General features: G+C 52.0%; 1 protein-coding gene across 1 annotated transcript in view; it reads left to right on the top strand.

Annotated features, from left to right (window-relative positions):
• Positions 1 to 11,374, top strand: part of JAM3 (junctional adhesion molecule 3) — a 29,837-nt gene extending 18,463 nt beyond the window's left edge. The window contains exons 2-9 of the mRNA XM_043873239.1: positions 6,193 to 6,258; positions 6,710 to 6,823; positions 7,697 to 7,849; positions 8,176 to 8,378; positions 8,791 to 8,890; positions 9,972 to 10,101; positions 10,185 to 10,239; positions 10,494 to 11,374. Coding sequence (XP_043729174.1) covers positions 6,193 to 6,258; positions 6,710 to 6,823; positions 7,697 to 7,849; positions 8,176 to 8,378; positions 8,791 to 8,890; positions 9,972 to 10,101; positions 10,185 to 10,239; positions 10,494 to 10,529 — 857 coding nt within the window. The 3' untranslated portion in view covers positions 10,530 to 11,374. The remainder of the gene's footprint in view (positions 1 to 6,192; positions 6,259 to 6,709; positions 6,824 to 7,696; positions 7,850 to 8,175; positions 8,379 to 8,790; positions 8,891 to 9,971; positions 10,102 to 10,184; positions 10,240 to 10,493) is intronic.
• Positions 11,375 to 12,072: the final 698 nt, after the last annotated feature.

The raw sequence follows: 12,072 nt of genomic DNA on the forward strand, positions 1-12,072 counted from the left end.
TTTTTTTTTAACAGTTTTGTACTTTCTCCCTTTTTCTATGTTTATTTTTATGTGTATTTATATAGTAAACTTTATGTATTTTGTCCTGGCTGTGCCTCTGTCTCTAAACTCTTGATTTTTCTCTCATACTGCCCAGTTTCTGTCTCCTCACAACTAGCTTTAATGTAAAATTAAAAATATTTATTTTTTTGCATTGGCTGTATTTATTGAATGTATAATCTGATCTGAACTTAAAATATAAGTAGATTGAATGTTTCACTCTTTGTTAAGATAAGAAAAAGCAAATTAAATTGCTTCATAATAATTTGTTTATTATGTGTATGACTCAGTCGCCATCAGTAGAAAAAGGTTTTCATACACCGGTGTTAGAGAAGAAATAGAATGTGTTCTTCCACCTCAGGTCCAGCAGCATTAAAACCAGTGTGGACAGACCCCTCCACCTCCCCACCCCAGCATCTCCACCCCCACCCTGGGTGTGCCCCCCATTCCTCTGCCCTTTGAGGCCGACCCCCCAGGCTCTGGTTTACTGGGTGGTTTGATGCTGAGGGACATATAGGACCCAGCCATTCCTCCTCCCACTCACCAGGTTGTCCCCCCCAGCTTCCTTTAGTGATGGGACTCCTCCCACTGTGACCCTGGAAGGGCTCCCTGGACTGTGTGAACCCCTCTGCCTGAGAAGGGAGGGTGAGGGGAGGGCTCCCGCCAGGGCATTAGCTCTTCAGACACTCTCCAGGTTACTGCTTGATGGACTTTCATCTGCTCTGACTTGGCCTGGTTAGTGGGACCTGTGGTCAGGAATCTTCCGTGGCTTTTGCCTGGAGATGAGTTAAAGGAAACAGCAATCTGAATTGGCGTCAGCAGCTACCCGCTGACGTCTTGCTGCTTAGCAGAGCCTTGGAGCAGGATGTGATGGTGCTGAGACTCTGTCTAGAGTCACGGGGTACACGTGCCATTCCCGATAAACCTGGGATTCAAGACAAGATGCTCCGTGGCCAGGGTGTGAGTCAGGGCCCCCCAGAGAATTGCAACAAACGGGTGTGTGTGTCTGTGTGTGTGTGTCTGTGTGTGTGTGTGTGTGTGTGTGTCTACAACAGAATGCATTTCCTTTACCTATGTATGTTCTATACACATACAGAGATTTACTGTTAAGAACTGGCTCATGTGATTATGGAGGCTAGTGAGTTGAAACTCTGCAGGGAAGGCCTGCAAGCCGGAGACCAGGAGGGCTCCTGCCTGAGTGACTGGCATTTTTTATCATGCCTCTTGACTGATTGGATGGGCGCTGCCCCCGCTTCCCTACCATTACAGAGGACAGTGCACTAAAAGTCCACAATTTAATGTTAATCACAGGTGGCACTACTGGTAAAGAACCGGCCTCCCAATCCAGGAGACATAAGGAATACAGGTTGTATCCCTGGGTTGGGAGGATCCCCTGGCGAAGGGAACGGCAACCCACTCCATGGAGTAGAGAATCCTGGAGAATGCCTGGAGAATCCCATGGACAGAGGAACCTGGGGGGCTACAGTTCATAGGGTCGCAAAGAGTCAGACACAACTGAAGCAACTTAGCATGTGCGCACACATATACACACACACAGACACACACACAAACAAAAACACTCTCAAGCTGAAAGTTGGACCATCACAGTCAGATTTATTTGGAACTCCATGATGCTTGGTTGGGTCTCTTCCTACTTGATTTTTAAGGGTCTCTTTGGATCACCATTTAGTTGAGCCAGAGTAACAACAGGCCAGCTTTAACCAGAGCTTCAGCTGCCTATGTTCTCATCAGAGCCCGGGTCTGATGGTTTTACTCTGGATTCTCTGCTGTGTGTCTGGAAAATATCACTGACATGGACCTTTCACCCTGCTCTTAGATTCCTGTAAAACTTGCTTAAGGAACCGAAGCAATGTTGAAAACGTGCTGTGATGGGAGGCCTTCTTCCTTGGACAGGCCCTGCTCAGCAGGCACACAGGCGTGGTCTTAAAGGGCGGATGTGCAGCCTTCTCACTGGAGGGCCCGCACTGCTGTTTATATTTAGCCCGGAGTCCTGGGACCTGCGAGGAGGCTCACAGTGGAGCCGCTGTGCGCCCGCGCGGCCCCAGGCCCGCTCACTGGACTGGACAGAATGTCAGCAGCTAAATATAACTCTTTACAGACACACGCAGGCAGGCGAGTCCCGAATGAGCCAAGCATCCGGCTTTAGTGGAAACATTTTCTAACAGAGTCTCTTTCCCCTGTTTGGTTTACAGTAATGAATGTAAACTCAGATCAGTGTGATTTTTCATTGAGCGCTGTCTCTGCAGTTTAGATGGTTGCAGGCACTCAGAAAGCAAAAAGAAGGCCCCCGCCTGGCCCGGCCCAGGAGCCAGCAGGCCTGTCTTGCTGTTCAGATTGGTTTTGTTTCCATAGGAGGAGAAGACGGGCAGTTTGCACTTCGCCACCTGATGTGTATGAATGTGGGTTGGGTGGTGCCTTTGGGGTTTCATTTTCCCTCTGTCTCAGACTGCTTCAGGACACAGGCACCGGTGTGGGTTCTTGGGCAAGTGACCAGAGCAGGGCACCCTCTGTGGAGTTGGCTGCCTGCGGCCGAGATGGCCTTACCTCAGCAGCTGTTCCAGCTCACAGTCTGCTTTTCCATGACTTTTTTATTGTTATCAGTTCCTTCGGCCTGAGGATCCAGAAGCACTTTATAGCCAGTGATTCTTGAGAAAGCAAAAGGGGAGCAAGCCGAGTCCTCACACCCAGCAACAGGCCTGTGCTTCTGGGGACCAGGCTCTGCACTTGGGTTGGCCCTGACTTGACATGAGGGGCTTGGAGAGACGCAGACCCGGGCCCTTCCCAGCCTGTTGAGTTAGAATTTGGGGTATGTGCTCTCGGGCCAAGGAGGTAGAGTGGGAAGTGGGCTTTTAAATGGGGCCCTGAAGTAATCCCCCCACAGCTTGCCTGGCGTCAGACCCCCAAGCCTGGGGGTCTTGTGAAACAAAGTAGAAATATGTACTTGCTGCTCAGAGTTGTGGCATTGTTCCAGACGAGGAGAGTGATGCAGGCGTCCGGGTGGTGGGGGACGGGGACAGGAGGCTGCAGGACCCAGCGAGGCCTCCTCCCCACCTGCCCACTCCTCTGCTCCCCAGATTCAGTGTCCCGGCTTCCCGGAAGGAAGAGGGAGCTGCTGGAGATGAGACACCGATGCCATGCCTTCAGAGGCTTCCTCGAGGCTGTTTCCCTCGCCTCTTGGCTAAGGAAGGTCCTGCAGAATGGAGGAATGTGAGCGGGGCTTCAGGGTCTGATTCAGGCTTCCTTCAGTCCCAGATCCTCTTGTCACCTGCTGTTGCTCTCTCTATAAATAAGGGACTGTTTGAGCAGTGAAGTAGGGACTGGGCGTTGGAACTCCTGGCTTCTGGTTTTGGTTCTGTGTTCATAGATGTGAACCAGCTGGGCTCATGGTCACCCGGCCCCTGACGGGACCTGGGAGGGGGCAGTGCATTCAGAGGATGCTGGAGCCAACCCACAGGGTGAAACCCCGGCAGCACCCAGGCCTTCCCACCCCTCCTGCTTGGCTCTCCTCGGCAGGCTGGGCGTCAGTCCTGTTCTGAGAAAAACCCCAGCAGTTCAGTTCTCCTTCTCAGCAAGTGATGGTCGAGCCGCAAGCAGCCCTGACCCCACACTTGCTGCTGGTGCGTGTCCAGGCCTCGCTCCTCCCCGTGCTGACCCTGACACGCATTCTCCATCTGGCAGCCTCGCCCCCGCCCACCCCGGTCTCTCAGGAAGAGCACCCATTTCCCTTGCAGACCACTGTCTAGAGGGGTGGGGTCCTTGTCCTTCCGGAGCTCAGTCTCCTAACCAGATGACACTGGGACTTAGACACTGACCTGGCCCTCTGGCTCCTACTCTGCATCTGCTGAGCTGACGCCCCAGCCAAGGGGCAAAGACTGGTGTCCAGGTGGTGACTTGTGCAGTGAAACACCTCTGTGCCCGCCCCACCGTCTCTCTGAATTGTTGAATGGATGGTTGTGACCTGGAGCTCAGAGTACAGGTCTCCACGTGTTCTTACCTGTGTTGTCAGCTGAGGCCCAGGGTTAACAGGAAGGCCTTCTCTGGGGATGGCAGATTTTCCTAGAGGCCAAGTAGCTGAAGGACTCTTCATAGGTGGTCAGTGTACCTACTTTATCTTTTCACCCAAGAAAATCAGCTAAAACATTTTGAAACCATGATAACCGATTACAGCATTGTTTAAACTCATGGAGAGTCAGGAGCTAATTTTGAAAGAGATCACCATGCAAATAGCATGTTTTGATTTCTTCCATTAGCTTCACTCAGCTAAACTTGATCACCATGTTGTTATTTTTCTTATTTTACTCAAGACTGGAGAAAGCCTTTACTGTTGGGAACCACAGGTTAAATAAACAGCAAATCCAGTGAAGTGAAGCCTTGCCTGGCTGGTAACTGTACCCAGAATGTCCATGCCATCCTACTGGGAAGGTGCCAGGCCAGAGGGAGGAATGACAAGAAGGCCCGTGTGGATCTGGGAGATGATAAAAAGATTAACAGTGACTCTAAGCAAGATAAAATTCTTTAAAAAAATTTTTATTGCAGTAACATTGATTTATAACATTATATAAGCTTCACGTGTACATTATACTTCTGTTTCCACTACAGCTGCTCACCACCAAAAGTTTAGTTTCCACCTGTCACTGTACTGCTCACCCCTACACCTGTCCCCATCCCCTCTGTAACCATTATTCTCTCTGCTTGATCTGTCTATTATCCTTTGGTTTGTTCATTTATTTTCTCATTTCCTTTGCTTGCTTTTCCTATTTCACCAGTGACTGAAATCACACAGTACTTGTCTTTCTCCATCTGACGTTTCACTTGGAATAACAACTCAAGTTTCACCCGTGTTGTTGCAGATGGCTAGATTTCATCCTTTGTATGGCTGTGTAATATTCCATCCCACTCACATTTATACATACACATACCCGCCGCCACACACATCTTTTATCTGTTTTTCCATTTTTCCACTGATGGCCACTTAGTTTGTTTCCATATCTTGGCTACTGTAAATAATGCTGCAGTGAACATTGGTGTGCATATATCTTTTATAGTTAATGTTTTGTTTTCTTCTGATAAATATCCAGGAGTGGAGGAATTGCTCAGTCATATCTAATATTGAGTAGAACCATTTTTGTATCCCTGGATAAATCCCACTTGTTCGTGATGTGTGATCTCTTCAGTGTATTGTTATATTCAGTTTGCTAATATTTTACTGAGATTTTTTGCATCTATGTTCCTCAGAGATACTGGCCTGTAATATTCTTTTTGTGCGTTACCTTTGTGTGGTTTTGGTATCGGGGTGATATTGACCTTGAAAAATCAGTTAGGCAGTCTTCCCTCCTCTTCAATTTTGTGGGTAATTTAAGAAGCACAGGTATCAAATCATTGACTGTTTGTTAGGATTTACCAGAGAAACTGTCTGGTCCTGGACTTGTGTGTTAGGGGAGGTTTTGGTTACCATTTCGATCTCCTTACAAGTGACTGGTCTATTTAGATTTTCTTTCTTCATGATTCAGTCTTAGAAAGTTGTACGAATTTAAGAATTTGTCCATTTCCTCTAGGTTGTCCAGTTTGTCGGTGTGTAGCTCTTCCTAATAGTCTCTTACAGTCCCTCACAAATACATGCTTCGAGGGAAAGTCCGAAAGCTCTAGTGTCTTTGTTCTGACACTAGAGCTTAGACATTTTGAAACCATGATAACCGATTACAGCATTGTTTAAACTCATGGAGAGTCAGGAGCTAATTTTGAAAGAGATCACCATGCAAATAGCATGTTTTGATTTCTTCCATTAGCTTCACTCAGCTAAACTTGATCACCATGTTGTTATTTTTCTTATTTTACTCAAGACTGGAGAAAGCCTTTAATGTTGGGAACCACAGGTTAAATAAACAGCAAATCCAGAAAGAGAGTGCACTCTGGAAATTCTCCTCTTTTCTCTGGATTCCTTCTGGGGAAGGTCAGACAGAGAAAGCCGTCACCCTGCCGTATCCTAAGAGACTTGGTTTTGGAATAGGATGTCTTCTGTCCCCTGTGGCTAGTGACTGCAGCCTCCATGAAGGAAAATCTGGCCTCAGGTGCAGGCTCTCTGCTGTTTCAGAGCCCCATCGTCTCTGACTTGACTTTTCTTTCTCCTCTCAGGCTGCTTAATCAGGGCCGTGAATCTCAAATCCAGCAACCGGAGCCCAGTGGTTCAGGAATTTGAAAGTAAGTACGAGGGAGGCTTGAGGCAAAGGGGTATCACTCGGTGGTCTGGCGGCTAATGCAAGACAGGCACACGGGCACGCGTGCCCGAGAGGCCCATCGGCAGCCCCCAGTGTGCGCACATGTCAGCGCGGCTCGGCTTCGGCGGCTTTCGGCAACTCAGCGGGCTCCCTGCTGGCCACCACCTGGTCCCTGGAGCGTCTGCATTTACGTGGCCAAGAGCATTCTGACGTAGAAGCACAAGACGAGGGGGACATGCACTCTCTTTGCTAATCATCTTCATTGTTTTTCTGGCTAAAATTAAATTCTCTTGGAGTCTGGCGCTAACTGGATCTTTAATCTACACCACAGACCTAAATAGACATAGCTCGTAGGGTCTGGGTATACAGGTGAATCTGAAATTGTTCCACGTTCACAGAGAGTTTTTTTTTTTTTTTAACCCCTTTCTCATTAGGTGTAGAACTATCTTGTATCATTACGGATTCACAGACAAATGACCCCAGGATTGAATGGAAGAAGATCCAAGATGAACAAACCACCTATGTGTTTTTCGACAACAAGATTCAGGGTATGATCCTGTGGTCCTCTCCTTTGTACAGAAGGCCCAGGCATGCACTTGCAGCCAAGACTTGGCTCTGCATGGACCTACATCTGTAGCCGGGATTGGTTTTTTGTCTGTTTTCCTGTGGAGAATTCAAGCATACAGAAGTGGTGAGGATAGGGGTGGAGCCTCCCTGTAGCTGCCTCTCTGCTTCAGTAAATATCACCTCCTCAGGAGGACTTTAGTCCCCACGCAGCCATCTCTTTGAGGTGTCTAGTGAACGTTCCCCGAGGCCACTTCCCTATCGTGAGCCATGACTTTACAAGTTCAGTGACTTCAGCAGCAGGGGGACAGCAGTGACCACTGCACACACCTGGATACCGATCACACCTCACAGGAGAGCAGGGTGGGGGTGTAGAGTTGTGTCCAGCTCTTTACGGGGGTGCTGGCGGGGCACAAAGACATGGAAGCATAGGGAGCTTCATGACGTACTCTGCATATAAGTTAAATAAGCAGGGTGACAATATACAGCCTTGACATACTCCTTACCAATTTGGAACAATATAACTGTGTGTGGCGGGGCGGGGGTTGTGGGGAGCTTGTGCTTTTGGCGTCATATCTGAGAGATCACTGTCTAGTCCAAGGTCACGTCATTCACATTTCTTTCCTCCTGAGGGTTGGAGTTGTAGCTCATGCAGTAAGATGTGTGTTGTGTATGGTGTGGGCTGCAAGGTCGAGGTACAGGTCGCTGTTGCACGGGGGTACCCTGTGATCGCAACACTGTCTGTGGAATGCTCCTTGTCTTTTAGTGCCGGGCGACTCGTTTTCTCCTTTAACGGGGAAGCCTTGTGGGGAGCCAGGCATCTGTAGGGAGTCCCTCAGTGCCTCTCCTCTCCACAGGAGACCTCACCGACCGTGCAGAGCTGCTGGGGAAGACGTCTCTGAAGATCTGGAACGTGACCAGGACAGACTCGGCCCTTTACCGCTGCGAGGTGGTTGCTCGGAACGACCGCAAGGAGATCGATGAGATCGTCATCGAGTTGACCGTGCAAGGTGGGGGTGCATGCAGGGCGGAGGCCCCTTGCCCTCGGCTCTGCATCTGCTGGTGGAAACGACCAACTTCCTTTTTTTCCAGAGCCACGTCCCTGTGGGTGTGGCAGGACCCACAGGGGCTGGGCAGGGAGGGCTTTCGAGAGCTATAGGCCGGGGGCAGGGAGGGAAGTGGAGCTTCTGCCTCGCCCCTCACAAGCCAGAGGCACTGTAAAGGCTGGGGTCCCCGCGGGGGCTGGGTTTCCTGCTGTGGAGCAGCATTCTGGGTGGGCTCGGGTAAAAGTAGGCCTTGCTGCTGGTTCTCACCCCCGCCCACGCTCCTCCCGCAGTGAAGCCGGTGGCCCCCGTGTGCAGAGTGCCACGGGCCGTGCCCGTGGGCAAGGCGGCCACCCTGTCCTGCCAGGAGGGCGAGGGCTTCCCACGGCCGCACTACAGCTGGTACCGCAACGACGTGCCACTGCCCACAGACTCCAGGGCCAACCCCCGCTTCCGAAACTCCTCTTTCGTCTTAAACCCTGAGACGGGCACTCTGGTAAGAGCTCTGGGAAGAGGCGCGGTGTGGGCGTCTGTGCTGTGGGCAGAGCGCCTGTGAGCAGACAGGAGACCAGAGCTGCAGACCCTCACGTCATCGCCCCACCCCCCGCCCTTTATAGACAGGAACGCCTGTAAGTGGGTGCAGGAGGGCGGGCAGAGCTGCGGGGACAGTGGCCGAGGGGGTTGCAGGGCGCCCTGCCTGGCGCCGTCTGGAGCAGAGTCGGGAGGCAGTGGGCCTTGCTCGCTGGCCACATGGTCACATTGCGACATCGCTGGTGTGTTTGGGCTGCTCGCAGTGTTGTGGACGAGACTGAACCACACTGTCGTGTTTGGGGCCAGCCCCTGGTGGGGAGGTGGGACAGCGCAAGAGCCCTGTCACCGGATCTCCCTTCACTCCCGACCCCCGGCAGGTGTTCAGTGCCGTCCACAAGGAGGACTCGGGCCAGTACTACTGCATCGCATCCAACGACGCGGGCTCGGCCCGCTGCGAGGAACAGGACATGGAAGTGTGTGAGTGTCTGCTGAGCCTTGACCTGGGGGCTGGCGGGACGGTCATGCTTGCTGGTGCCCTCACCTCAGCGCCCTTTGTGCTGGCCACTCTCTGTGGGGCGCACGGGCTCCCCGGAGTCTGCTGGGTCTGGTGGGAGGACCCTCTGAAGGGCTGACCCACAGGTTCTCTCCTCAACCCACAGCTTTCACTGAAGTATCCTGAACTCCATTTCTTTGGTAACTGATAGAATCATGGAAACGTAAGGTTGTGTAGGGTCTCCAGGAATTTACCCAGTCTGACCTTTTTGTAGTAAGCATAAACTAGGGCTCACCCCAGTACTTTATGCTGTTGGGGTGATTCTTCCTCTGGGCTGTCAGGGCTCAGTGGAGGGGGGCGGGGTCCAGGGCCCACCCCACCTGTGGAGCCGGTCCCCAGGGGACTCCCCAGCTGCTGCCAGATTTGGGGAGCTGCTCTTGGGCAGGAGAAAGATTTCTGGGTTGTGCCCCAGGGTTCCTGACCCGAGAGACAGAGCTTGGAAACTGACGTTATGAAATCAGAATTCAAATGCATCTTTAAGTAACTGCATGCTCACGATCAAGAACCCTGTACCAGACAAGGGAGAACTGCAGCAGCTCCCAGCCTGGACAGCGTTGGTCGATACACCCCTGCGTGGTTTCCACTGTGCTTTTATCTGCACAAAGGATGCAGCCCCAGGCCCCACACTGAAACACAAGAGTGCAGCTGAGGATCTCCTTGAGGGACAGCTAGTGGCTGCAAGGCCACGTTTTTACCTTCTATTTGCCCTTTTAATGAACCCTTGAAGCTAAATAAGCTGCAGCAAAGAGAAGCCCTAGAAATTTAGGGGTTTTTCTTCCTTAGGACTCTGGTTCCTAGTTCTGTCTCTCTAGGGGAACCGTTTCTCAGTAAGAAAGCTCTAGGATTTGCCCCAGAGGCTTGTTACTCCCCATAGCGCAGGCCATGCTCCGTGGCTGCAGCGGCTGTGGGGCAGCAGGAGGGTGTCACAGCCTGTGGGCAGAGCTGCTCCAGGCCGGGGGAGGGGTGGAGGGGGGAGAGCATCTTCTCACCCCTCCCCTTCTCCAGATGACCTCAACATCGGCGGCATCATCGGGGGGGTCCTAGTCGTCCTGACCGTCCTGGCCCTCATCACAGGGGGCATCTGCTGTGCCTATAGACGTGGCTACTTCATCAGCCACAACCGCAACGGGGAAAGGTGAGCCTGTCCTACGTGAACAGCGTGCCCTGAGCATTGCTGTGGCCGGTCAGGCATCACCCAGCTCCTATGCTCTGTTTCAGCTACAAGAACCCAGGGAAGCCAGATGGAGTTAACTATATCAGAACAGATGAGGAGGTAAGGAAGCCCGGAGACGGTGTCTGCAGCAGGGAAGATGACATCCCCCCAAAAACCGAGCGGGTCCCTAGGAGAGAAAGTTGAGTTATGTCCAGCACACGAGCCCCTCAGCATGCCCCCTGGCAGTGTGCTCGTGGGGCATTCGGTCCGCAGGCCTAGCGGGCATTCCCATCCAGGAGCACATCGAGGGAAGTGGTGTCGGGCTCCTTTTCCACCTGCTGACCACCCTCTAACCTTCTACGTTGGCCTTTCAGGGCGACTTCAGACACAAGTCCTCATTCGTGATCTAGATGGTGGCGCGGCTGTGTGCACACGCAGACACCTCCACGGGGGACCCTGCCAGGAGCAGCCCCTCAAGGGGCGCCGGATGGGGCTAGACACGCGCACAAAAGCTTTTGTTTTGGCCAAAGTTGACCGCTACTCCTTTCTTACTTTTTAACAAGCTACACGAATAAAAGAGTTTTCCTGGAGATGGGCAAGTCACCACAAGGCGAGGTAGTGGCCGGGTTCGCCAAGCCAACCCCATGGGGTCTGCCAGCCTCGAGGTGGGCAGCCCGGGCTCGGGAGGCACGGTGACCTGTCCCGTGGTGGGGCCACGCTGGCATGAGCGTCCAGGGCTGGCAGCCAGGGTCATGGCCCGAGTCTTGGCTGCAATGATGGGGCTCCACGTTGGCCCTGGGGCCGCTTCATCCCCAGGCTTTGCCAAGATAGTCCTGGTGTCCATCTGGGGGATTCTTTTTGGGTCAGCATTTTATAACAGCAGCCCAGATCAGGACAGTAAACAGCTTGTTAGAAGGAGGGATCTTCTTAGCTGTGGGAACCCTGCTCATCCACAGAGGGTCCCAGCATTGGAGAGCCTTCATCTTGTGCTGAATCTGAAATGGTACTGACATGATGTTCTGCTTTTCTATGGGTGTTTATTTTATAAAATTTTACAGTCTAAATTTTTGCTAGAGATGTATTTTGATTATTGAAAATTTCTATTTAAATTGTAAATAAGTTGTTGTACGCCGTTAAATACTGTATCTTTTTTTTTTTTAAAGTTCAACTTAAGGTAGGAGCCCAAACTGCTCCTATTCAATTGGAAACACCACTGGTGGCTTAGGAAACCTTTAAGAAAACTCCAGCTGAGCAACCTCACGGTCTATTTGTGTCTGTGCAGAAGAGACACAGGGCTCCTGGGTGACCTTCCAGCTGCGTCTTCCCTGGGCCTACCCCCACCCCTACCCCAGGCCCTGAGACACAGGTGTACAGGCCACACGTGTGTTCGGAGCAGCGTTGGCTCCTGAGTCTCCAGGCCAGCCCTCCCTTCCTCGTCCACCTGATGCCCCAACACGGGCCGTGGGCGGAACAGCTCTGACGGTGCCATTCACCTGCCATGTGGGTCCACCCAGGATAGCGCCAAGGGGGCTGGAAGGGCCCCTGTGTGGCCCCCCCAGCCTGGCTTCCCTGGGCCCAAGCTCTCTGGCTACGCGTGGCTCAGAAAACACAGCAGCCCTGCTGTCAGGCCTTTAAATTCCTTCTACTTACTCGGGCTTCCCTTGTGCCTCAGCTGGTAAAGAATCTGCCTACAGTGTGGGAGACCTGGGTTCAATCCCTGGGTTGGGAAGATGCCCTGGAGAAGGGAAAGGCTACCCACTCCAGTATTCTGGCCTGGAGAATTCCCTGGACTCTATAGTCCATGGGGTCGCAAAAAGTTGGACACAGCTGAGTGACTTACACACACATACACTACTTACTCATGCAGTTCATGAGACTGCCCAGGGCCAAAGGCAGTTTTGAAATCAAACCTGTCAACCACATTTACATTTGTTTCAAGACAGCGACCTCCTC

This window comes from Cervus elaphus, chromosome 2, assembly GCF_910594005.1.
Source record: "Cervus elaphus chromosome 2, mCerEla1.1, whole genome shotgun sequence".
Classification (NCBI taxonomy): Eukaryota; Metazoa; Chordata; class Mammalia; order Artiodactyla; family Cervidae; genus Cervus; species Cervus elaphus.